Here is a 26124-nt window from a genome sequence, read left to right on the forward strand (position 1 = left end):
GGTATTCCTCAGTTGAGAATTCTTTGTTTAGTTCTGTACCCCATTTTTAATAGGGTTATTTGAATTTCTGGAGTCCATCTTCTTGAGTTCTTTATATATATTGGATATTAGTCCCCTATCTGATTTAGGATTATTAAAGATCCTTTCCCAATCTATTGGTGGCCTTTTTGTCTTATTGACAGTGCATTTTGCCTTAGAGAAGCCCAAAGCCTGAATTTTTAATGTCTGAAGATCTTATTGTCTCCCAGTTGGGAAAGCATCTGTGCTTTTATTTAGTCAGCCCCGGAAGAACCAGATAACCTGAGAGACCACCAATGGGTCAATCTTCCAACTGCTCCCTCATCTAGCCACTCTTAATTGCCTCTTGTAATTTTCCTAATTCAGAATCAAAGATTTTTTTAAAAAAATAATTTATTTATATTTCATGTGCATTGGTGTTTTGCCTGCATGTATGTTTATGTGAAGGTGTCAGATCCCCTGAAACTGGAATTACAGACAGTTGTGAGCCACCAGGTGGGTACTGGGAATTCAATACCTGTCCTCTGGAAGAGCAGCCAGTATTCTTGACCACCGAGCCATCTCTCCAGCCCCCCGACCCCCCAAATCAAACATTTTAAAGTTACCACTTGGCTTCCTTTGTTCATGATATGATTCCACTTTAAAATAGTCATTCCCGTTTCTGCTCTAGAGTCTCTGATCACTAGATGAGACATGGAAGAGCAATGGAAAGGCATCTTGTTTAATATGTAAGTAAATTTCAAATAGGGACTACATCTGCTGCCAGTCTCAGGAGTAGCAGTGTTTTCTCCCTCCCCCTCCCTCTCCCTCTCTCCCTTTCCCTCTCCCGTCTGCAGAATAAATCTTGTCAGTTTTGTGATAGCAAAGCCAGATGAGGAAGAAAAACTATAACTAAACTATATGGAAACACCATTCTTTAATTAATTAATTAAATTTAATTAATTAATGTATTTATATTCCAAATGCTACCCCCATCCCATTCTTAAAGAGATTTGCAAAAGTCAGTCTAAAGTTAAGCATTACCCCTGACGTGAAAGGCAAAAGCCCTCAGGAACATTGGTGGAAAGCAGCCCCTATGCAGCGGGGCATTCGTATTCATTTGCCCTCCGTTGCTCATTTCTAGAAGCCCCATTTCTAGGAGCCTAACCCTAGGATTACTGGTAAATATAAAAAGACTCATGGAGAGATTTCGGGTTGCAGTGTGGTTTGTAAGAAGGAGAACTACCTAAGAGGTAGTTCAAGAGGGCACTGGCTCCATCAACTTCCCTGAGAGTCATTAAGAGGGGACCAACTCCAGCAACCTCAATACACTCACCCCAAAATCACAGATCATGCGGAGCTATGCACAGAAACTGGGGAATTTTTACCATCTCCTGAAAAAGAGACACTGGTAAGCCCAAGAATGAGGCTGGGGAGGAGTGTGAAGGAGAGGAGGGAGACCTGTGGGCATATTGAAACTCAAAAGAGGACCAAACATTTCTCAGGTTTACTTGTGGAGAAGGGTGGGGAGGTGGGGAGAGGAGATACACAGTAGCTAGATTCTGCAGAATAAATCTTGTTTGCATATTTGACTTTACAGTAATGAAAATATTTCATTTAAGTTGAACTCAGATTTAAATCTAAAAGCTAACTCATAAAAAAAAAAGAAAAACTAACTTTTCTGTGCAACAAATTTTTAGAATCACTGGAAGAGAATTATTTTTAAGAGATTCAAAAGAACATTAAGAGTCTTTTCCTAAAGTTGAGAAGAACAAGAAAACATTCGAAACTGTTTTCAGTAGTTAGCAGCAACGCTGGTATGGTTTCCAAACTGTACCCAGGAGAAGGGGAACTGTGCTCACATCATTAGGAATGAAACTTTCAGAGGAAAGGGACCTGGGATGTATGTAGCATTAAGGATGTTAAGTCCCCATGTTTCCAAATTTGAAATCAAAAGAATGCAAATGAATTGGAAAATCATTTTGAAGTCATGAAACACTTCAACATCATACAGATGTGCACATGTGTGCATACACCTGAATTTAGCTCCTGGTACCCACAAAGTGTGGAAAGACCACACACACACACACACATTCACACTCAATCACACACTCACACACACTCACACATACACACACTTGCACACACATACACTCACACACTCACACACTCATTCACACACACACACACACACACACATACTCACACACTCAAACACTCACACAGACATTCAAACACACTCACACTCATTCACACACTCACACATAGACTCTCTCACACACACACTCTCTCTCTCTCTCTCTCTCTCACACACACACACAGAAACATACACACACACACACACACCCCTTGATCCGTCTGCCCTTTACACTTTCTTTCTTGGGCCAAGAACTAGCCCGAAAAGAAGCAGACACAGAAACCAGGGTTACTTGGGGAATGTGTTCAAACCCACAAATTTGTACCAATAGTAAGAAAGAAGAAATATGGTCTCCCTGGGATGAGACCAAGGATCCAACTCCACAAAATAAAAGCTGTCTCCCTGCCTCTGCTATGTAACCAGATCTGACCAGCACAACCTTCTTTTTTGAGCTAGGGAGTTCAGTAGAGATCCACACCCACCGAGTTCTGTTGACTATCATCTAACCTGCAGCTTGCAGGCCTTGGGAGCACTCAGGATCCTCCAGTGACATCAAGCCCCCATCTTTCAGCCATGCCGCCTCTCCTGACCACTCCCTGGCAGATTCCTTGTGCCCAGGAAGTACCCCGTCTCTCAAGCTCAGCCTCTACCCATCCAGGCAGAACTGTAGCAGCCTATTTAGTACATTCCTCCTGCCCCCAGTGCAATTTCCCAGTGGAACTGAAAACTCATTGCCTAGAAAGAAGAGGGAGACCTGTGGCTGGGCTGCTGTGGTATAGGCCTGCCATTCTGGGTCTGTACCCAGTTCAGTGTTTGGGAAGCCAAGTATTGGTCCACAGTTCCTGACCCATAGCACAAAGGGTTCCAACCTTTGGTGGGCCCGGAGCTGGAAGGAACTAAGGAAAGAGCAGACTCGCTCTAGTACCTAGCCTGGCTGGGCTGCCCCAGCTGCATCCTCTGGGGAATTTAGACTCCCTGTGCTCCTGGATACCTGGTAGACTCCTGCCACGGTGTTCTACAGCCTACTGGTTATAGGAACATCTCCAGGTCCAGCCTGTATCCCATCCTCGGGGCTCTATAGTGAACAGAACAACCTAAAGTGTGCAGCCGGGCCTGCTCCCATTCCCACACTCTCTGGGCAAGTCAGCCACTCCCTACCCTCGGTGTCCCCATGTGCAGATGGGAACCTGTCCAGACATCCCACCCATCTACAGGTATATAAGCCCCTACTAAAGCAGAGAGGGGTCTGCTCCCAGGAGCCCCCCACCCCAGACCTGTGCTGAAGAGCTGCCCAAGGGGAGTACATATCAAGGGGCCTTTCTGGACTTTCCTTCTAGCAGGCAGAGAAAGCACGTCAGAGGCTAGGACACATGCAGGTGTGTTAGTTGGTACAGCAAATCCACAAAGCTCTCACTGTGGTGGCCACTGTGACCCCAGTCAGGCAGATTGCTGGTGGAGTGGAGACAGAACGGGATTAGAAGCTTCACATGGGCCTGAAAGTCATGTGGGACTCACCCAGCATTTGCCGTTGGAGTCATCCCAACCTCTGGCCCAACTCTGACCAACTTGAAAAGGCTCAGCAGTAATTGGAAGCACGTGGCTCCTCTTCCTGGCTCATGAGGGCTGGGGCATAAGCTGCCTGCCAGTGGGGGCTTCTGAAAGAATGATTATGCCCAATTGTCTCAATTATGCAAAGTGGGCTGACATTTGCAGCACTGGAAGGCTTGGCTGGGGCAGGGGAGGTGGGGACCACTTCAAAGGGAGGTGGCTTTTGTGCATAACTCACTGAGCAGCCTGGGAGCCAGGTCATGAGGCTGCCTCTGTCTCACGGGGATCATGAGGACCGGGCATAGGCACCCACATGCTCTTCATGTGGGCTGCTCCTCTTAAAGAGTGAGCCCCCCTCATTCAGTTTCCTGCCTGGGCCCAGGAGGAGGCTGAAGGAGGCTAGGCTGCACCCTTCCCGCTTGCTCAGCAGCTGAGGCAGGTAAGTTCAGTGACAGAGTTTGGCTCTTTCTGCCCCTTGCTCCTCTCTGCAAACGTGGCTTCAGGGTCTTCTGGGACTGGGTACTAGATCCAGACTGAGCCTGGGTTCCCAGAGGCCTGACAGGTTGATTGGCAGAGAAGAAGGTCTGTAGGGTTGAGCGCGATACTCTGAGCTTCCCTGGGGAAAGCTTCTCCATGCGCATGCCTGGGATTTGCTGGGAAACCTCAGCTTCAGAGCTGGGCAGCATCTCCCTCTTCTAGCATCTTACCCCCACCACTTTCTTCTGGGGAAACAGACATCTTTAAAAGCTCCAAAACACTGAAGTTCACCGATGGGTGAGAGTGTGTACTTCAAAGCCTTCAGCTGCAGGAATATTGAACTGTTAAAGTTTAATTAGGCTCAGGGGAAATCTGGGTGAAGGCTGCATTTCCTCTTATTGATCACCTCACAACAGAAGTATGGTCAGGACTCTAGACATGCCCAACAGCACCTGCCAAGGCCAGCAATTCCACATGGAGGACTCTGTCTGGAGGAAATGACCTGAAGGTATGAGGACATTCACCCAGCACTGTGTACCACAGTGCAACCCAGGCTCATCCAGGGACAGAGGATGGAGACATAACCATGGTCTATCCCTATAACATATCACAAGGCACTTTAAATGACAGAGAAAAAGGTACGTCAGCCTTGTGCAGAACAATCGTAGCTTTGGAATTTGGATTGCCTGTGCCTAACCACATGTCTAATCTATTTGTAGAGAAAAGGCAGGAGCGAGCAGGTGCAAACATTATCAATTGTCCTTTTAGGATGCGGCCTTGGCAGCATCTGCTTCTTTGAACCTTTGTAAGTCTCACTTTTTATTTTTCTCCTGTAAGTTTCAATAACAAATTTTTAAGCCAAAGTATGCATGTTTTCAAACCACAGCAATTTACCTAAATAGCGGGAGGAGGACACTGTGCGTAGAGTGGACTCGTGCTTATGAGAATGAAGGTAGGGAGAGAGGAGAGACTTGAGCCCTGTCTGAACTCAGTGCAGTCACAGGAACAAAGCCCCACCTCGCCACAGGAGGAAGACGGGTTTGACTGGGGAAGAGTTGTCTCTGGCAGTGTATTGCCTGGCATTTACAGTTATATTTGTAGTGTAAGTTGGCCACTCTCTGCAGCTTATTTTAGACCCCAGAAAATGTCACTGGAAATGTCAATTCCTGTCACGTGTGTTTGCTATAATCGTTGTTTGCTTGATTACTTTCTAGAAGTCTAGAGCTTGATTTGACTCTCTAACTTCTAAGTTCATGAATGGTGCAAGAAATGGAGTGGGCCCCAGACATTTGAGCTTGCTTGTCAAACCTCACCCCTCACCCCCAATGAGTGGAAATAGATTTTCCAACAAGCTATAAGTCTCTTACTTGGGGGACAAGGTGTTAGATGGTTTTGAAAATTTCTTCTTTCACTTTGGCTGAATTTTTTTTTCAAGATATTCTGGAGACACACAGAGAGATAGAGACAGAGACACAGAGAAAAAGAGACAAATGGAGAAAGAGAGAGAGAGACAGAGAGACAGAGAGACAGAGAGAGAAATTGGAGTTAGAGTCTGGGCCTGGATCTAGAAACTGGAAGTCCCCAGCTAGGAGTAAGTGGATCCCTAGTCACCAATATCTTCTGCAACCTAAAGGAATTCAATGTCTAAAAACTCAATTAGAAAGAGTAGCCTGCCTGTGCTTGCACACACCTGCAATGCCACAATGCCAAAACTTGAAAGGCTGGGTCAGGGTTCATCATCATCTAAACTACATCGAGAGACTGTCACAAGCTTGGGGGGGGGGAGGCAGGTTCAGCTATGGATACATCAAAATAGCATGCATGGGCTGCTACTGTGATTGTATATAGAATAAAGCCACTTACAAAAAAAATGAATAAATGAAGTCAACTTCAATTCTATAGGTTTTTAACTCAATAAACATGTCAACACCAAAAAGCTTATTTATGAGATACTTCCTGTCAGGATTCTCGGGTTTTTGAAATCTTGCAGACTCTGGGGCACACCTGACCATGGTGAATGGCTGTGTGGTGGTTTACCCTGTCCTCGGCATATCTCAACTGAGACCATACTCAAGGGCTCAGCCATGTTTCTGCCATGCTAGACAAATCAGTTCTAGTTCTTTCCATTTCAGCAGGGATGTCCCTTTCAGGGCAGGGCAATCTCGAAATCTCTTATTCTCAGCACCTGGAGCAGTTATGAGTCTATATTGCTGCCCCAGCAGAAAGTGGCTTCTCTGGTCAAGATGGAAGGCAGCATTGATCTACGAGTATAAACATAAATATAAGGCAGTTTAACATGTTCATTTAGCAAAACAACAGCAGTAGGTTCCCCTTGGGCCCCCTGACTACCTGAGTCATTGGCTTTTGAGCGGTTGTGCAGTACCAGGCATGAATTCCCTCCCCTGAAAGAGGCCTCAGTTCTGATCAGAAAGCAGTTGGCTGTGCCCAGAGTCTCATGCTACTGTTGCACCAGTGAGCATGTCTTGCCTGGCAGGTTGACATTGTAGTCTAGTCCAGCACTGGATAAGGCCAGTTTTTTCTCTCCCACTGGCATGCCCAGCACTTTCCAGTGCGGTGAAAACTAGTTGGCAGGGATGGTTTCAGGCCAGTTTCAAACTTCATACCTTATGTCCTGCAACCAAAAGCTATGCTACCTTCCTTGGCTCCTTCTCAGCTAGCTTGTCTTTCTGCTGTTGAGTGGCAAGACACTCTCACATGATCTAGGTACTAGACCCTCACCACATAGATGATTTGAGAATATTTCCTCCTGCTCTTCAGGATGCACCTTTAATGCGCCTTTATGCACAGTTCTAACTTAATGAAATTGTTTGTCTACTTTCTGTTGTTGTTCATGCTTTGGTACCATTTAGACGTGCACTGCCAAGTCAAGAGTTAGTCCCACGTTCCTCTTCCTTCTAAAAGATCTATGGTTCTAGCTCTTACTTCTAGGTCTGATCCCATTTGAGTTAGTTTTTGTGAGGGGCATGAGGTAAAGGTCTAAATTTATTCTCTGGTGTGTGAAAATACAACATTTTCAGCACTATTTGTCATAAAGACCTCCCCCTCAGCACTGAGAGAGCTTGACGCCCTCAGTACACATCAGTTTCCCATAGATACGTGGGGTTGTTTCTGAACACATTTATCATTGCAATTTTAAAATTCCTGTCTTGAGCATAGCCAAGGGAACATTATGATGGAGTAATTAATAACCAAAAACATCATTTTGGTTATTCGTATTGTTTATGGTTTTGTGATGGATTCTAGGCATCTGGAATTAGATTATTGGTGGTGTTTCTTGGGGTGGATATTTGGTCTTTCTTTGTTGAGTAGAGGCTTGGAACTTTGTTTGCTGTTACCCAAGCTTGTCAGGTGGTGGGCCAGATAAATGGCACTTGGAGTTCAGTCTTGGAGCCAATCTGTATTGATGTGAAAAAGGTGTCAAAAGTGGTCTTAACTCAGTATAGGCACAACTTCTGAACCCAGGAGCAACCCTCAGTAGGCTTAGAAGGTGTGTGTGTGTGTGTGTGTGTGTGCATGTGTGTATGTTTTGAGACAGGGTTTCTCTCTGCAGCCCTAGCTGCCCTAGAACTTGCTCTGTAGACCAGGCTGACCCCTAACTCACAGAGAGTCACCTGCCTCTGCCTCCTAATACCAGGAGTGCATCACTACCCAGCATGCTTAGAAGGCTCTTGCTGTCAATCTTCAGGAATGTGTGGAAGGCTCATTAGTGGTCTTTAGGTGGCAGAGGCTGGAGTTACAGTGAATGGTGCTTTGTAGAAGTGTGGATCAGGATGCTGTACTATCTTCTGGTGGAGACATGTAGGGTAGAGGCCAAGCTGGAGGTTCTTATCTGGATTCAGGGACAGAGGACACCATGAGGCACCAGGCATCTTGATATGTGGCATGACTGGGTCTGAAGATCTCTAACTAAGGATATAGTTGTCAGGAATTCACATGGTTCTGGGATGGCACCATGGGTGGGTGGGGTGACTGGAAGGCAAGCAAGAGGGAGTGAGTCCAGGGGTCCCTGCTTCTCTTTCTGAATTTGAAATCCTCTTTTCTTGGTCTATGCCAGGTGTGAATTTTGGCTGAAACTGTGAAACATGAGTTCTCCAATCTTGTTCTTTTTTCTTTCCAAAGATTCACAGTATTTATCCACTGAAACCTCCTTTGAACTTGGGCATCAGCCCTGATTTTGTTTCTACAAAATAGGTCCATAGAATCTCCACAGGGCTGCCTCTAATCTGAGCATTGCCTTGGGTTGTTTTGCTATCTAATTTTCCATCTTGGCCAAATAGAGTGATACAGGTTTGCCATTGCAGTTCCCAGAAGCAAAAGCAGATAAATCACGAGTTCAAAACCATCAAGGCTATGTAGCAGGTATGGGACCAGTCTGGCAGCCATGAATCCTTGTCTCAAAGCGAACACTAAAAAGGTGCCTCATTCGATCTCCCAGTGAGCAAACAAAGATTTCTTCCCTTGCCTTTATCATTTTAGCTTGCTTTCTATTGCTGTAGTAAACACCAATTACCAAAAGCCATTTGGGGAGGAAAGGGTTTATTTGGCCTACACATTGCTGATGGAAGAAGCCAAGGCAGGGGCTCTGGTAGAGCAGGAACCTGGAGGCAGAAATTGAAGCAGAAGCCATGAAGGAATGATGCTTACTGGCTTGCTCCCCATGGCTGTCTCAGCCTGCTTTCTTATAGAACTTAGGACCACCTGCCCAGGGGTGGGGCTACACAAACTAAGCAGAGCTCTCCCATATTAATCATCAATGAGGACAAGATCTATAGGCCAACTTTATGGAGGTGTTTCCTCAACTGAGATTTTCTTTTCCCAGATATATCTAGTTTGTGTCAAGTTGACAAAAGCCAGCCGGCATAATATACTCCTTGCCAGCTTGACATACAACATTTCACTGTTACTATAAACTTTCCTTTCTTGTTCGTCCCTAAGATCTCATATTAATAATGTTATAATATAAAACATTCTAACTTTTAAAAGTCCCACACTCTTTAGAAATTCAAATACTTTAAACGTTCAGTTTCTACCCTGTACCCCCAAAACCCAATAATATGCAAATAAACCCAAAATGCAAATAAAAGTTCAGTCTCTTTAAAACATCCAATGTCTCTTTCAAAGTTCAAAGCCTCTCTAAAACTACAAAGTCTCTCTAGAAGTCCAAGGTCTCTTAACAGTGGGATCCCATAAAATAAAATAAAAAGTTACATAATTTTATACTCCAAGAGGGAAGAGTCAGGGCATGGTCATAATAAAACCAAATCAAACCAAAACCAACGTCCAATAGTGTAAAAAGTTCAGCACCTGGCATCTGCAATGTACTCATGTTCCTGTGGGCTCCAAAGACCTCAGCAGTGACACTTCTCCAGCTCTGCCCTCTGCCACACACACAGCTTGACTTGTGGGCTCAGATGGGCATCCCTCCATGGCTGCTGCTGTCCTTGGTGGTCATCTATGGTACCGGAGTCTCCAAAATGTTGGGCTCTGTACTGTAATTACACTGGACTGTACCTTTACCAATAGCCTCTCCTGGCCTCTCCTCAGGGACTCTAACCTTGTTACTTGGGGCCAGGCCTCACTCTCTTCCCATGACCCCTTTGGTATTGAAGCTTCAACTGCAACTGAGTCTGCACCTTCTCCAATGGTTCCTTATGGCCTGTGTGTGTGAATGTATATGTGTGTATGTGTGTGTGTGTCTCTGTATATGTATACATATGTGTGCATATGAGTGTGTGTGCCTGTGTGTGTGTGTGTGTATGTATACCACAGTGCAGGTGTGGAGGCAGAGGACAGTTTGTAAAAGACAGTTCTCTCTTTCTCCAGTGTGGATTCTGGGGACAGATTCCCAGGCTTGGTGGCAAGCACCTTACCTGCTGATTTACCTTACCGCATGACTCTTTTATAGGAGCCATGAAGACGTTCTGGATGTAGACGGTGCCAATGGTTATATAGTCCCTGACGTGGACCAAAAGCAATGAACTACAAGCTTTAAGGCAAATTTTAGGGCTTGTGGCTTATATCTCAATATATTCACATTTTGACAATTTCACATATACATACAATGTGTTTCGATCATTATTCTTTTATTACTTTCTTTTATTCCCTCCTTCTCTTACTAACTCCCCTCTTTCCCCCAACTAGTCCCCCTTCCAGTCTCTCTGTGTGTAGCACACTGAGTTCAATTGGGGTTGATTGTGTAGGTGTGGGTGGGAGGAGATTCACCATAGACAGACAACGTATCAGTCCACACTACTGAGGAAGACAGCTAACTTAAGATCACTCTTCTTCTTAGGGACTCCCAATTGGAGAATGGTTTCTTAATGTGTCCAGGCAATGTCCCCTGGCAAGGACAGCATGAATCCTGTCACTGGCAGGGATGAGCTGGGACAACTTTTGACATTTCACATAGGCTAGCCCTGTGCTTCTGAGGGATATTGAGGGCCAAGCACCAGAAATAAAGTCTTCATGTGAGAGTCTAGTTAAACCCCCTAGGCACCATGACTCTCTGAGTCTGACACCAGCCTCAAGCCCACAGACAAGGGGCAGCTTCTCCTTCATTTTCTGGGGGCAGTTTGGAAGTGTTAAGAGCTGCTTCACCACAGAGACAGAGAAGCTGTGTCTAAACTTGAGACACAAGAGCCAGAAAGGCCAGTTGGCTCTAGGTCAGGGCCTCCCCTGAAGCAGAGGGTGGAGCAGGAAGGAATGACTGTGGGTTTTAATCCCTTGTGCACAGAAAGCTCTCTGGCTGGGGACCCTGTCTGACTTTCTGCAGTGGACAGTTTCCTTGGCCAGTTGGTGCTGCCCCAGGTGCTCCCCTTGCGGCCGGGGGTGGGGTGTTCCACAGTGGAATCCCACAGTCACCTGCAGTGTGCATGACCATCAGTCAGTCACTTCGTTTCCTGTAGGCTATAAGGAGAAACCAGAGTCTAGACCTCTTAAGTGCGACTGGCAGCTAGTTGTACTTTGTATGCCTGAGTCCAGCTAAGCCCCTGTGAGGGATGAGCAGCCATGGGTGAGAGTCAGGGTCGTCTGCTCTAAATATACACATGAAACGAGTAGTTTGTCCTGGCTAAACTGGTCCAGCAGTCAGTCATTTCACTGTGGACTTTGCTGTTAATTTTGGCCCAAGAAACGGCCATTGCGTAAACAGTCTCGCGTAGCAGAAAGCCAATGTTTATGCCTGGAAGCCACTTTTCCCATTTCTGCCAGAGTAGAGTCACACCCTGCCTTTACAACCCACAACTCACCCTCGTCCCTGCCCTAGACATCTCAAGAGTGTGCCTGCTCCCTCCCACCCTCCCTGTTGGGCCCTGTCCTTCATGTAGAGACATGAAGGTCAAGTTGTTAATGTGCCTTGTAGCCTCTCATCCCCCTAGAACCCCGACTTCTCTCAGCTCTTGTCATGGGCAAACTTCTCCAGCATCTGACACTGTCTCTACCTCCTTACTCAGCCCTTTTACTGTAAAGCTCTGTTAAAAGCCTAGAGAATGCACTCTTAACAGGACACCTCGGCCACACTCACAGGTCATTCTACCAGAAAATAAACACCAGTCTCCATTGCTCATCAGCCTGCTCTCCCTCACACCCTTCCCACTGCTTGTCCAGGACCCACATGCTGGTACTCTCGAGGGGAGAAGCCAGTATTCTGAGGGAAGCAAGGGTAAGAAAAGAGACTGTACTTGACCAGGACCACAAACAATGGCAGCCACTCAGAAAACCCCACCTTCTCAGAGACTGAAGGACAAAAGTCAAGCAGACACCACCCCATGGGGGGGTCACAGATGCCCTGCACAGGCCGAGAAGGAAAGAGAATCACACCTGAGATGGCTCCATCTCAGTGCTACCTGGGTGGACCTAACCGCCAGAGGCACATTTCTCCTGGTCAACCTCCTCCAGCTCCTGCCTTCTCATTATAATTATTTATTTATTTATGCTCCAATCGGTGCTCTCTTCTAGTCCCCTCCTCCGCAAGGCCCTCCCCACCCCCTTCTCCTCTGAGAGAGTTCCCCCTCTGTATCCCCCCCACCCCCACCCCCCACCTGCACATCAAGTCTTTGCCAGATTAGGTCTCTCCTCTCCCACTGAGGCCACACAAGGCTGCCCTGCTGGGGAACGGATACCACAGTCAGGCTACAGCTTTAGGGACAGGCCTCCACTCCAGTTGCTGGGGGCCCCACATGGAGACTGAGCTGTACATCTGCTACATATGTGCCGAGGACCTCATTCCAGCCCGTGTGTGTGTGTGTGTGTGTGTGTGTGTGTGTGTGTGTGTGTTCGTTCTGTGGTTGATGGTTCATTCTCTGAGAGCTCCCAGAAATCCCGGTTAGTTGACTCTGTTGGTCCTCCTGTGGGGTTCCCTTACCCTTTCGCTGTCCCAGCTTCTTTATGCACCTTATGGGACTACAGAGGAAGGCCAGTGTGAGCAGGTCACAGCCGGGCATCTGCTGTCTTTCCCATGCTCCCCACGTAGTGCCTTGAGAAGGCTCTCTCACCGAGCTGGAAGCTCAGAGTTTCAGTTAGGCTGGCCAGCCAGGGAATGCTCAGGACCTACCTGTCTTCACACACCTCCCTGCACTTCTGACTTACAAACCCATCTCTTTACACGTGTGCTGGACTCAAACTCAGGTTACCCAGAGAGCCGTCTCCCCAACACGCCCTGCTCCTTGTCTTTCTTACTGTGACATGCCTGAAAGCAACAGAAAGGGTAGAGTCTAGGCACCATGTTGATTTTGTTGTTATGGTTGTTTATTTTTAGTATTTTATACATATAGGTGTTTTGCCTGGGTGATGTCTGTGCATCACATCAGTGCCTGATGCCCAAATAGGCCAGAAGAGAGTGAAGGATCTCCTGGAATTAGAGTTACAGATGACTGTGAGCTACCCCGTGTGGGTGCTGGGAATTAAATCCCACGGACCTCCAGAGTAAAAGCTGGCACTCTTAACCACAGAGCCACCTCTCCAGCCCTTTGCTTTGTTTTATCAGAGAGTGTCTTGCTACATAGTTCAATCTCTCAGCAATTCTCCTGCATCAGCCTCCCAAGTATTGTGTGTCTTAAACTGTGAACGGTGACCCAAGTAGAGCAGGGTGCCGATTTGGAGACCCAGAAACATGGCTGCAACAAAGGCTTCTGAGTTGGGGTGACCAGAAATCAACTCAAAGTCAAACACAGGATTTGAACCTGTTTCTGGTGGTGCTCATGGGTGTGGTATATCTTGTTTCCACGGCGCCTGGGCCTTGAGCTCACTGCACAGAGCAGACAGGCATCCTCAGGTCAGGATCTCTCGCTGTGGCCACCTAAGACACAAAGGCTCAGGCTGCGGTATCTGACGAATCCTTGTGCTTCTGTTAACTGCTGTGCACTTGAAAAAAACAAAGTGACTTAATTATGGAGAGCAAAGATGTTTAATATTTTCTAGCCACCTCTCCGCATATAAGCACCAAATTAGTATAGCTTTAGATATGTCAGCACGTCTGACTTTAAAAATTGCTGTCTGATTTGTTGACACGAGTTTCATTTTAAAAAGTGATTGAATGAGTTTTGCCTTAGGATTGAGAAAACATTTCCAACAACTTCTGAAATGGCCCTAAACACATTCTGCACTGTGTGGTTTTGAGAGGCAGCATATTCAACACTGACAATTATAAAATTAAAACACCAGTCAGTTCTGAAAGCTGTGGTAGATGATCTGAATCATGCAGTATCAAATATTCGGCAAAGACAGAATTCATTATAAGAAAATAAACAAGCACATTTATTCAATTTATGTGCAGAATTGCTTCACCTTCGACAAATAGTAAAATTACATATTATAACATCAGAGAGTTATTATAACACAATGTGTAATCAAATAATTATTTTAAACACTTAAACACTTTGTTTCTTATTGATGAATGCTGTACTTATTCACATCTATGCTTTATACACCAACTTCTGGTAAAGACTTGATGTGCGCGGGGAGGGGTGGAGGGAGTACACCCTCTCAGAGGAGAAGGGGGTGGTGAGGACCTTGTGGGGGAGAGGACTAGAAGGGGGCACTAGTTGGAGTGTAAATAAATAAATAATTATAATAAGAAGGTGGGGGTTGGGGGAGGGATTGACCAGGAGAATATGCCTCTGGCATTTAGGTCTGTGTTCAAAAAGATATATAAGCCAGCATATATATATATATATATATATATATATATATTGCACATTCCACATAATACACACACACACATACACACCATCCATATATCCCCATTACCTCACCCCCAGAAACCATAATGTACATACCTATGCACACAGATACTGGTCGTGTATCAATAGGCATACATACTTATACATGATGCTCAGGTTGTCCACATGCGTACAGTGGCACAAATACAGCACACACTCGCACACATGCGTGCACACAGATACACACATACATACACACACTGAGTAAAGCCTCATGGAAACTGAGACTGTTAGTTCTCCTCTGGCTAGCCTGGATGGCTTTTGCCAGGGCCTTACCAGCACCTGTACCCAGAGGGATCTGCTGAGCCTCCACCTATGGTCACTGGGAGACAAGAAGATCCATGTGAGGAAGGCCAATCACTGCTCAGAGCCTCCTCCTCCATGTAAGGGTGTTTCCCTGAGTTCAGTATGACTTGAATAAAGGCCTCTGCCTTACAAACTGTGGTAAAGCCACTACAGGAAGTTCTCTCAATCCTTGTGGCCTGGAGGCAGCCTGACGTGGCCCCACCCCTCCTCCTGTTTTCTCAAGCATCACCTGCTATTTTGGGAGGGTGAAGGACACATTTTCCCTGCTCTCTTTGCTTGGAAACTCTCCACAACACCCAGCACAGAGCCATGTACACAGAATATCTTCAGCCACTGGATGCCTGTGAACTAAATTCAGCAAATGGAAACCATAAGTACCTGTTACCAGGCCACCACTCTTACAAAACACAGATTCTTTTCTTTTTTTAAGATTATTAATTATTATATGTAAGTAGACTGTAGCTGTCTTCAGACACACCAGAAGAGGGCATCAGATCTCATTATGGATGGTTGTGAGTCACCATGTGGCTGCTGGGATTTGAACTCAGGACCTCTGGAAGAGCAGTCAGTGCTCTTAACCATTGAGCCATCTATCTCTCCAGCCCCAAAACACAGATCCTTAAACATAAGCAACCCCTTCATTGAAATGACTGTTCAGTTATCATAGGCAAGGACAAGGCCATAGCTCAACAGTAGAGACCTTGAGTGAGGCATAGGTTTGATCCCCAGCATGACAAAAAGAAACACACACACACACACACACACATGCACACATACACATACTCACTGGGGGGCATAGGAAACCTCCTATTAATGGCATGTTATTTTTTAAAATTACATTGATGGACGGATGGACAGATGGATGGATGATTGATTGTGTTCATGTGTCATGGCTCACGGGCAGAGCAGAGGACAACTTGTAGAAGTCTGTTCTCTCCTTGTATACGGGTTCCAGGGAGATTGAACTCAGGTCTTCAGGCATGGTGGCAAACCTTAACCTCCTGATCCATCTTGCAAGCCCATTTGATTTCCTCCTCATGAACTGTAATAATGGCTTATGGCATCTAATTTTCATTCCTTTCTCTTCCAGGGTCAGAAAGCATGGATAGAGAAGACATTTTGCAAAAGGGAATGCATCTTTGTAATTCCCAGTACAAAAGACCCTAACAGGTACGTTGGATGCTATTGTAGAGACATGATCCGAGTCGGGGCTGGTCTGGCATGTCTCAGCAACTATTCTTCTAATGTCTGTGGGAGAAGGGAGAGGAGGCAAGGACATACTAAACTCTCTCCCCACCAGAGCCATTAATACAGAGTCACTGGGATAATCAGCTCCTCTTTTGAGAGGTAAATGCCTTGGCAGAGGACTTTTCTTTACAAGTCTCTTGTGAGCTCTCTCTCTCTCTCTCTCTCAGCCAGATGTGAGCAAGATCTTTAGACAGTTTCAGGATATCTTCCAGGGCCTCAGCAGTCTAATCCTCTAATTTATTTATACAAAAAGGAACTTCTATCCTTGGGAAAGATGTGAGTGACTGAGTGAAATGACTATGACCCTTGTTCACAAGATGGCCAGTGCTTCCACTTACCCGTCTGAAATGCATGCTATAGGGTAAACAGAAAGCCTTCCAAAATACTGCAAGCAATCTGGAGGATTCAGCTGAAACATATCCTCTGAGAGAAAAAGCTGAGGCTAAGCTGAAGGGTGGGGGAGACTTACCCACAGGCTCTCCCTCCAATTCATGTGAGCAGGGTCACTGGTGCAGGAGGACACAGATGCTTGGGCATCACCTGGTTCAGATTTGCTTGGTGTCTCTTCCCAGTATCTCATGTCCTCAAGCTCCCTGTTCCCCCAACCCCGTACCCTGCAGGTCTCACCGAATCCTTGTATAACCAGGAGAGAAAGAGGCCCTCCATCACAGGCCTTCTCTTTCTTCATCCCAACGACTGAGAGGTGAATGGCTCTGTCCCTCCTCCTCCTCCCTGCTATGAAGGACAAAGGTCTTTAAAACAATGAGAAAAAGCTTTCCTCCTTATTCCCCAAGTCACATGACTTTGTTATAGAAATTGAGAATCAAGTCCTAAAATTCACATGAACTTTTGTAAGAAGAAGGGAAGGAAGGAGAGAAGAGAGGAGCAATGCTTTGGTAAATATTATTTTGAGGGTTTTACCCCACTTAGACCATATAGTTTCTGAAATAAAAGACACAGAAGCCTTAATATTTATAATAAACTTAAAAGCACTAGAGCTGGGCAGATATCAACCCTCTGTGCTATTGTGTCTACTTCCTTGTCAATAACCCAAGATATCACTTGCCATGTTTCACCTAGACTACTCCTACTTCATCGCTCATGATCTACCTAGCCTATAGCAACTTCTCTCTCTTTCCTCTTATTCCCCTCCTGCTCCAACCCTCACTCTGTCCTCTCTCTTCTGCCCAGCCCAGACTTTAGGCATCTTAGTAGCCGATCAGGAATAACTTGGGGCGGGGGGAGGTTCACACAACAAAAGTTAGTGTCCATGAAGATTTTGGGTAGAAAAAAGGTTTCACTGAAACAAACAAGCAAACAAAAAAACCTTGAAGAACCATGCGGCACCATAGAATTCCAGAAGGGCACTTGTCTGTTCCAAGGCTATGACTATACTTGCTACAAATTGTTCAGCAATGTTCACAGGGCTCTGTTCATGTTCTTGAGACAGTAGAAAGATAACCAGTCATCCAGCGAGAAAGAACAGCCATGCAAAGAACAGCCATGCAAAGCAGACTGGTATATAAGTAGTGATGTGTTGCTCTTTGGGAAATGGGCATTTCAGGGGACACCTCTGTCCCTGATAAAGCTGATAACTAAGATATTCTTGGGGGCCCTGGCTGGTCCTAGCTCATCCACTCAGGCTACCTTACACTCACTGGTTGGATGGGAGGGAGGAAATGCTGCTGAGTGGCCTGCTTTGCTCTTCTTTCAGATGTTGCTGTGGTCAGCTCACTAACCAGCACATTCCTCCTCTGCCGAGCGGGGCTCCCAGCACAACAGGAGAGGACACCAAGCAGGCAGACACGCAGTCTGGGAAGTGGTCTGTCAGCAAACACACCCAGAGCTACCCAACAGACTCCTATGGGATTCTCGAATTCCAGGGTGGGGGTTACTCCAATAAAGCCATGGTAAGAGGGGTGATGGGGTGCTGTACACAGCAACTTTGCCTTCACTAGGGCCTGTACTCTTGGCCCTTAGGATGCAGAGACCTGGGTCTTCTTCGGGCTTACAGCTCAGCTTTCATAGGCACATTACTGCAAGTCCATGAGATGATTCTGTGCAGATGGATTTTACTCATTCATCAGAACTTGACATCACTGTACATGCAGCCTCCGAGAATCCACCCCAAGCTCTGAACCTAATGTACGAAGCATGCCCAAGCCCAACCTTGCACACATGCGCCTTTGCCCCATCCCCAATGTCCTCCTTTGCTTTGTATTGCTATGATAGATACTGCGACCAAAGAAACTTAAGAAGAAGCAGGGTTTATTCCATCTTATGTTTCTAGGTGATATAATAGGTCATCGCTGAGGGAACTCAAGACATGAACCTGGAGGCAGGAACTGAAACAGAGGCCACAGAGGAGTGTCGCTTACTGGCTTGATCTCCATCACTTTCTCAGCCTGTTTTTTATACATCCCAGGATCACCTGCCCAAGGGTGATACCCTCCACAGCGAGCTAGGCCCTCCCACATCAATTATTAATCAAGAAAAATGCCCTACACACTTGCCCAAAGGCCAGTCTGATAGATAAAAAGCATTTTCTCTCTCTCTTTTTTAAAAGAATTATTTGTTTTTTTTTTATGTATATGAGTACACTGTAGCTGTTTTCAGACACACCAGAAGAGGGCATTAGATTCCATTATAGATGGTTGTGAGCCACCATGTGGTTGCAGGGAATTGAACTCAGGACCTCTAGAAGAGCAGTTAGTGCTCTTAACCACTGAGCCATCTCTCCAGCCCAAGGTATTTTCTCAATTGAGGTTTCCTCTTCCCAGATGACCCTAGCTTGTGTCAAGTTGGCAAACAAACAAACAAACCAACCAGCATACCTACTGGTGAGAAAGTTCTTTAAAACAATATTAATAACCATGGGCTCTCCATCCTTCTCAGTCCATGTGGATCTCTGCAAGCATTTTCCTCTGAAGTCAGCTTCCCTGTGTCTTCCCTTCTCAATAAGAGGAAGGGAGCAGTCTCTCATAGTTTGCCATAGGTAGGGCTGCTACCTATATTTCATTGGTCCAACATTATGATTCAAATACAATTGTTATGTTCTGAATACCACAATACAAGGTTCTCTGGGATGGCTTCCTGTGTACTAGCGTGGGCACACATAAGCAGCACAGAGGGGCCATGGCCTCTGGACACTAATGTCTTTTTCACCCTGAGGAGAAGAAGGGTCCATGACCACTTTCTTCCTCACTCATCGGACCTTTGTTCTAGCTGAGTCAGTTTGGAAATTATCCCTTCAAGGCTAAGTTTGCAAATAAGTCACAAGACACTCAGGTATGTTTGAATGTCAGACAAAAGAAGAGACCATTTTTAGTACAACTCTATACCAACTCTTATGTGATGTCCTGCATTGAGAAACGATACTATGCTAAACCATTTTAAATATTCATCTAAAATTCAAATTTAGACAGGCACATTAGCCTGGTCAGTTGATACTACCATACTTTAGATGAGGTGATTTATAAACAGAAATATACTCTATGCAATTTTCAAAGCTGAGAAGCCTCCAATCAAGGTCTCAATCGATTATAGTTTCTCCCCTTGCTTAATAAGTGTTACCTTCTTCGTGTGTGCTCACATATGTGAGAAATGAGCAAACCCCTGTGGGCCTCAGAAGCACCGTCTCTTATCTACCCCTTACCCCTGCTGCACTGGGATGGAGTTTACACATGTTCCTGTCAAGCTGACACAATCCCCATCTTCAGTACTGTCACATTAGGGGTTGGTGCTTCAACAAGGAATTTGGGAGATGGGTAGAGTACAGATCTTCAAATAACACTGCACAATAAGATAGCATTTGATAAAAAAGAACAAATTAATGATATAAACCTATATGGTTTGATCTCATAAGCATTATTCTAAGTAAGAGAAGCCAAAAACCGTGTACCTTGTGACTCAACTTAGAAAGTATTACTAAAGATAAAACTCTGGAGACAGAAGCCAGTCAGTGATGCCAGGAATTATGTGTTCAGCAAACACTTGAATCATGGTACCGGTGTCCTGAATTTTCCTTTGCTAAGTCACCCATCTTTCCCCAGGTTACCTTTAGCCACTTGGCTGCAGATTAATGCAGAGGGCCCAAGATATAGAGAGCCTCCAGACACTGGGGGAGTTCTTGTTTGGATACGTGTCATATCCCTGCTCCCCTTTGATAGGCACACGAAGCCAAGCACGGGCGCGCTGAGCACCACCCCTTCTTTTGCAGTACATCCGAGTCTCCTACGACACCAAGCCAGATTCCCTGCTCCACCTCATGGTGAAGGACTGGCAGCTGGAGCTCCCAAAGCTCTTGATATCTGTGCACGGAGGCCTCCAAAGCTTCGAGATGCAGCCCAAACTGAAGCAGGTGTTTGGGAAAGGTCTGATCAAGGCTGCCATGACCACTGGGGCGTGGATCTTCACCGGGGGTGTGAGCACTGGTAAGAGCGATCCCGCCCTTGCTGTGAGTCTGCGCAGATGGACTCACTGAAGCTACTGAAGGGCCTCCTAGTAAGAACTGGCTGGAAGACTCAACACAAGGAAGCCTGATCCCAACTGTAACAGCATATTGAGCTTTACTCAACATGGTTTTTACTATTATCGTGATTGATTTGTTTAGATAGTACAAACATACTTTTGTTAGGTGGCTTTCCATCACCATGACTGACAGCTGAGATGACCAGTTTATAAAGGGAAAAGGTTTACTCTGGTTCACAGTGTTAGAGGTTTCAGCCTATGGTCCATTGCTCTGGGCCTGTATGTATCTCATGGTGGGAGTACACAGCTCTTCAAGGGCACTTCCCAGTGACTGGCAGATCACACGCTGGGTCCTTTCTCATATAGTGTCCACCACTTCCCAATGGTGCCCTGCTAGACACCAAGATCTAACATGGGACTTTGCAGGGACAATCGAGACCTAAACCTCAGCGAGCATAACAGCGATGATAGTGAACCTCTGAGTCAGCTAGTCTGTGCCATTCCCTGGGCACAGCCATGCAGAAGTGTCATTTCCCAGGAGCCAATAAGCATTGTTTCTACTCCGTATGGGAGAATGAACTGAATCATATATGAATTAAGGAACATCCCTGGTGGCCTGGCTCTTACTGATAGCAGAATGTAGCTAGGACTACGAGTGAGACCCAGTGACTTCCAGCTTTGGGTCATAGAAATCCATGCATGGCTGTTTGGGGCTCTGCTCATATTTTCCCTACTCCAGGAGTTAACACAAGATCAATGGTTGTGATGAGCACAGACTTGTGGGATGTATTTTCTTCGTGAAGAGAATAGGTTCCATCCCTGATCCACAGGGATTATGGAGGCTCAGAGTAGGCACCCCTGAAGTTCATCAGTGGTGTGATGTGGCTCAGCAGGTCCTGAAATGTGGCATGTGGCTGCTCACAGGTGTCGTCAGCCATGTGGGGGATGCCTTGAAAGACCACTCCTCCAAGTCCAGAGGCCGGCTCTGTGCTATAGGAATTGCTCCCTGGGGCATGGTGGAGAACAAGGAAGACCTGGTTGGAAAAGATGTAAGTTTTCTCTGAAGGCATTGGCAGGTTTTAAAAAATTGAAGTCTGTATTTTGAGACTGTGGTAAATTTGTATATTGTTATAAGAAATGCCAGAGAGCACCTTTCACTCCTTCCTCTGGTGGAAGGTTCTTGCAAAATGGTAGTATAATCAGGATGCTGACATTGCTGCCACCAAGATACCTCACCAACTGAAGGAAGTCTCCTGTTGTCCTTTAATATCTATACCAATTTCCTCCCATCTCTCCTTCCTCCTTAACCCTGACAACCACTTCGGTGTTACATATCTCTATCATTGTTGATTATGTTCACAATGTGGTATCACACAGTATGCAACCTTAGGAGGATAGGCTTTTCCCATATGGACACTCAGATTGCTATGGCTTCCTTCTGGGATATGGATAGACCACTGTAGGTTGTTTAACCACTATCTCTTGAAGAATGTCCAGGCTGTTTATCTCTGGTCTATTAAAAATAAAGTTGCTATAAAATGTGTGCTTAGGGTGCTGGGGAGATGGCTCAGTGAATGGGTAAAGTGCTTGCTGGATAGGCATGAGGGCTTGTGTTTGTATCCACAATACTCACATACGAATCCAGGTGTAGCGTGTGGCTGTAACCTCAGGGCTAGAAATGAAGGCAGGACGTTCCGGGGCTCACTGTCAGCCACTCTAGCAAGCCAGTGGGCTTCATGTTTAGTGAGGGACCTTGTCTTAAAAATAACCTCTGATCTCCACTGGCATGTGTAGCTACCACACATGTATACACAGAGACACTCACCTGTGCTCAGGATTTTTATGTTACTGTTATTTTTCATTTCTCTGCAGTAAATATATGTTCAATTATTGGGCTGCCACTGTCTAAAGCAAATGAGTTTCTTTCTTTTTTTAATACATTAATTGAGAAAATAGCCTTCAATGTGTAGAGTAGAGAAATGACACTTAAGTTTACATGTGGTAGCTGGGCAGTGGTGGCACACACCGTTAGTTCCAACATTCAGGGGCAGGGGCAGGGGCAGGGTCAGGGGCAGGGGCAGAGGCAGAGACAGAGACAGATCTTTGTGAGTGTGAAGCCAGCCTGGTCCCACAGTCTATACAGAGGTCTACACAGAGAAACCCTGTATCAAAAAACAAAACCAAATTTGTATGTTGTATGTTTACACACGTTTCTTGTGTCTCCTGTGACACTTAATATCTAAGTTCTGCAGCTTTGATTCACATCGTGCTTTGTCAGGTAACAAGAGTCTATCAGACCATGTCCAACCCTCTGAGCAAGCTCTCTGTGCTCAACAATTCCCACACTCACTTCATCTTGGCTGACAACGGCACCCTGGGCAAGTATGGTGCTGAGGTGAAGCTTCGAAGACAGCTGGAAAAACACATCTCCCTGCAGAAGATCAACACAAGTAAGTCCTGGGAGGCCATGGGCACCAGCTTGGGACTGACTCTACCAGGGTGGAAGCCAGCTGAGAAGGAAATTACCAGAGGGTGCTGATTCTTGCTAGGTCCAGGGACTATGCTCAGACTCTTTGACCTAGCCACCTAGCAAATCACCCTCCCAGAGCAGCCATAGGATGTTTTGCCCAGGTTCACAATTTGGTCTGAGACTTACCCTTACACTGTTTGTCACGGTTATCATGGTGATGGCACTGCCCACCACATTGCCCTCGTTCTTGTTCAATATACTTACTGCTATTATTTTCCTTCATGTTTTATCATGGAAAAAAAAAAAACTTGTTCCCAAAGAGTTGGTATGATTCAGATCATGAACCAATGAGGGTTGTAGGGTCATTACATTCTCTGTAGCTCTCAGTCTCTCACATGGACTAAGATGGTGAGATAAGGAAATCCTTAGACTTGGCTGCAGGGCCATCTGTTTCTGATGGGCACCATACTTGCTGGTCCAGATGGCACAGCTCACTGCTGGGGGGAAATGTGAGGATAAATTAGGGAGAAAGAACTGGCTCCCAACCAGATGAGAGGACCCATAACCTTCTGGGAAATGCCCACATGCAAAACCTCTGTCAGACAATTATTAAATGATCTCACAGAATAGTTCATTCTTAATATCACCAATAATATCTCTGTGCACCATAATCTAGAACTAGGAAAATGTCAGAATGTAAGGAATTGTGGTATCACTCAAGTGGTTAGAACTAGGGTGCCTACTCCTAAAGGCTATAGATTTCCGAGAATCATCTTAAACTTTTTCTATTAATTCTCAGTGAGTCTTATATAATGTAGTTTTATACAATTAATCTATTCCTCCCCTACTTGTCCCAGATCTACCCTCACCTCCCAAACAATTTCTGAATTCATGTCCTCTTTTAAAAAAAATGACTCCTTGAGTCCTACTGTTCTGACCATGCATTCACAGGTGTGGGATCATCCACTGGAGTGTGGTCAACCTACCAGGGCCGCACGCTTAAAGAAAACTGACTCCCTTCCCATAGAAGGGAATTTGTCAACCCATCCCCATCCCCATACTAGAATACTGACCAGCTTAATCCTGTACAGCCAGCCACACTGAATTCATGAGTATGGAGGTCCTAAGAATCAGATCTTGGTGGATAAATCAGTTGGATTTAGTATTTTTGGACTTGTAAGTTCTGCTTGGACCTGTGACCTGTGGGCTTCCCTTTGTCATCCTTTGCCTAGGCCTCTGAGTGAGGCAAGGACAGCAAAGGGGGGCTCAGTGGTCACCTCTACTACAGAGAGTTTGGAAGCCTAGCCTGAGCCAAGAGCAAGTTCTACTCTGCTTCTGGAAATGAAGTCACCACGATCCCGACAAAGTAAAAATCCCAAGCCTGCTTGGATGAAAATCTCAGAGACAGAGACGATGCCACCCTGATCCATTTTCTACTATTTCTTTTCTTTCTTTTTCTTTTTCTTTTTCTTTTTCTTTTCTTTTTTTTTTTTTTTTTTTTTTGAGACAGGGTTTCTCTGTGTAGCCCTGTTTGTCTTGGAACTCACTCCATAGACCAGGCTGGCCTCAAATTCAGAAATCTGCCTGACTCTACCTCCCAAGTGCTGGGATTAAAGGTGTGCACCACCACCGCCCGGCTTCATTTTCCACTATTCCTTATTCATGGCTTAGTCCAGTGGGTCCCACCCTTCCTAATACTCTGACTCTAATACAGTCACTCGTGTTGTGGTGACCCCTCAAACCATAAAATTATTTTTGTTGCTACTTCATTACTGCAACATTGTTACTCTTATGAATCATAATGTAAATATCTGATACGCAGGATATCTGATACGTGACTCCCCTAAGGGGTAGAGACCCACAGGTTGAGAACTGCTGGCTTAGCCCATGACATATCTTCAACGTTTGCTGGCTGGAATAAACTCAACTGTAATTCTTCTAACAGGAGACAACAAAGTTATCCTGAATCCTTAAGTATCCACTGGGGAAAGCAAAGTAGAAAAAGAGAGACTCGGAATTCACTCATTGATAGTCTCAAGGCTTCTTATAACCTGTGCTGGCAGATTTTATCGGAAGCTCTTGAGAACCATAACAACAAGGACATTTCCTTCCTCTTGCCTCTTGTAATGTTGCTCACAACTACAGAAACCAAGAAAAACCTGATCAGCAGTCAGTGATCCTTGGTGTTGCCAAGGTCCAAAGCCTGAAACTTCACTGGTTATAGACAGAAAAACATTCAGGAGAGAAATTCTGTCTTTAATTAATGTGTATGGAGTTTTTTTCCCAGTTGTTATCCCTCAGCAACACAATATAATAACTACTTTCATGTCATTGCATCATGCCAGGTATTATGAGTCCCTGGAGATGGCTTGAGGCATACAGGAGAAGATATATGCAGATGCTACATCATTTTATATGAGTCCTGAGCATCTTGAATTTGGTGTCCGGGGGATATTATAAGGTTCTGGAACCAATCCCTAGTAGATGCCAAGGAACAACTCTATAATATGTCCTGGCCAGGCAGAGATGACATTTGGAGGTAGGCAAGTTTGTCACAAAGCCTCCTCTCCAGCACTTCCCCCCAGTATTATCTCAGCTTCCAGAATTCTCCCATCACTTCCTGCTAGATCTATCACCAAAAATTTGTCTATTCCTACTGTGCCCTTGAAGAATTCTATTATTTATTTATTTTAAATCAGAGTAGACTCTGGAAATAAGCCATTGGCAATGGGCTAATAGTACTCCATGCTTTCACCCCTAAGGTAATATCCTGGGGCCAGAAGTGTTTTAGTCTTGGATTTATAAATTTTGGACATATTTGCATACCCTTTACCAATGATCATCTCCAATCCAAATATTTAGTCTTGGAAGATGTTTTGGGCACAGGTGATGCTCAACCTTTTCTGCTGTATTCAAGGCTCTGGAGGCAGCAACAAGAGCAGATTACCACACGTGTGCCTCTTCAACTTCCCAAACACTACGTAAAAGCCAAATCTATTCTTTTTTTTTTTCACATTTTTCAAAAGTTGCTTTACTGTATTTCACTTCTTCCAAAAACACGACATGTGACAATAGGCAAAAACCCTGCATCTCTACTGTCCATATGTGTAGGGGAGGGGCTATGTGAGGTAACAATTAGTGAAACAATGATTGCAGTTTTCAACAGCACCTGGAAATGAATCCTTAGGGTCAAGGGTCCTGGTATTCTCAGACCTTGTTTCTTTTTTTTTTTT

The 26124-nt window shown here is 45.4% G+C and overlaps 1 protein-coding gene across 1 annotated transcript in view; it reads left to right on the top strand.

Moving 5' to 3' along the window:
- The window catches only part of Trpm1 (transient receptor potential cation channel subfamily M member 1), a 115263-nt gene that overhangs the window by 28121 nt on the left and 61018 nt on the right, over positions 1-26124 (top strand). Inside the window, exons 2-6 of the mRNA XM_021169169.1 lie at positions 15794-15873; positions 17666-17861; positions 20171-20384; positions 21346-21470; positions 22700-22871. Of these exons, the coding sequence (XP_021024828.1) occupies positions 15794-15873; positions 17666-17861; positions 20171-20384; positions 21346-21470; positions 22700-22871 (787 nt within the window). The remainder of the gene's footprint in view (positions 1-15793; positions 15874-17665; positions 17862-20170; positions 20385-21345; positions 21471-22699; positions 22872-26124) is intronic.

This window comes from Mus caroli, chromosome 7 (genome assembly GCF_900094665.2).
Source record: "Mus caroli chromosome 7, CAROLI_EIJ_v1.1, whole genome shotgun sequence".
NCBI classification, from domain to species: Eukaryota; Metazoa; Chordata; class Mammalia; order Rodentia; family Muridae; genus Mus; species Mus caroli.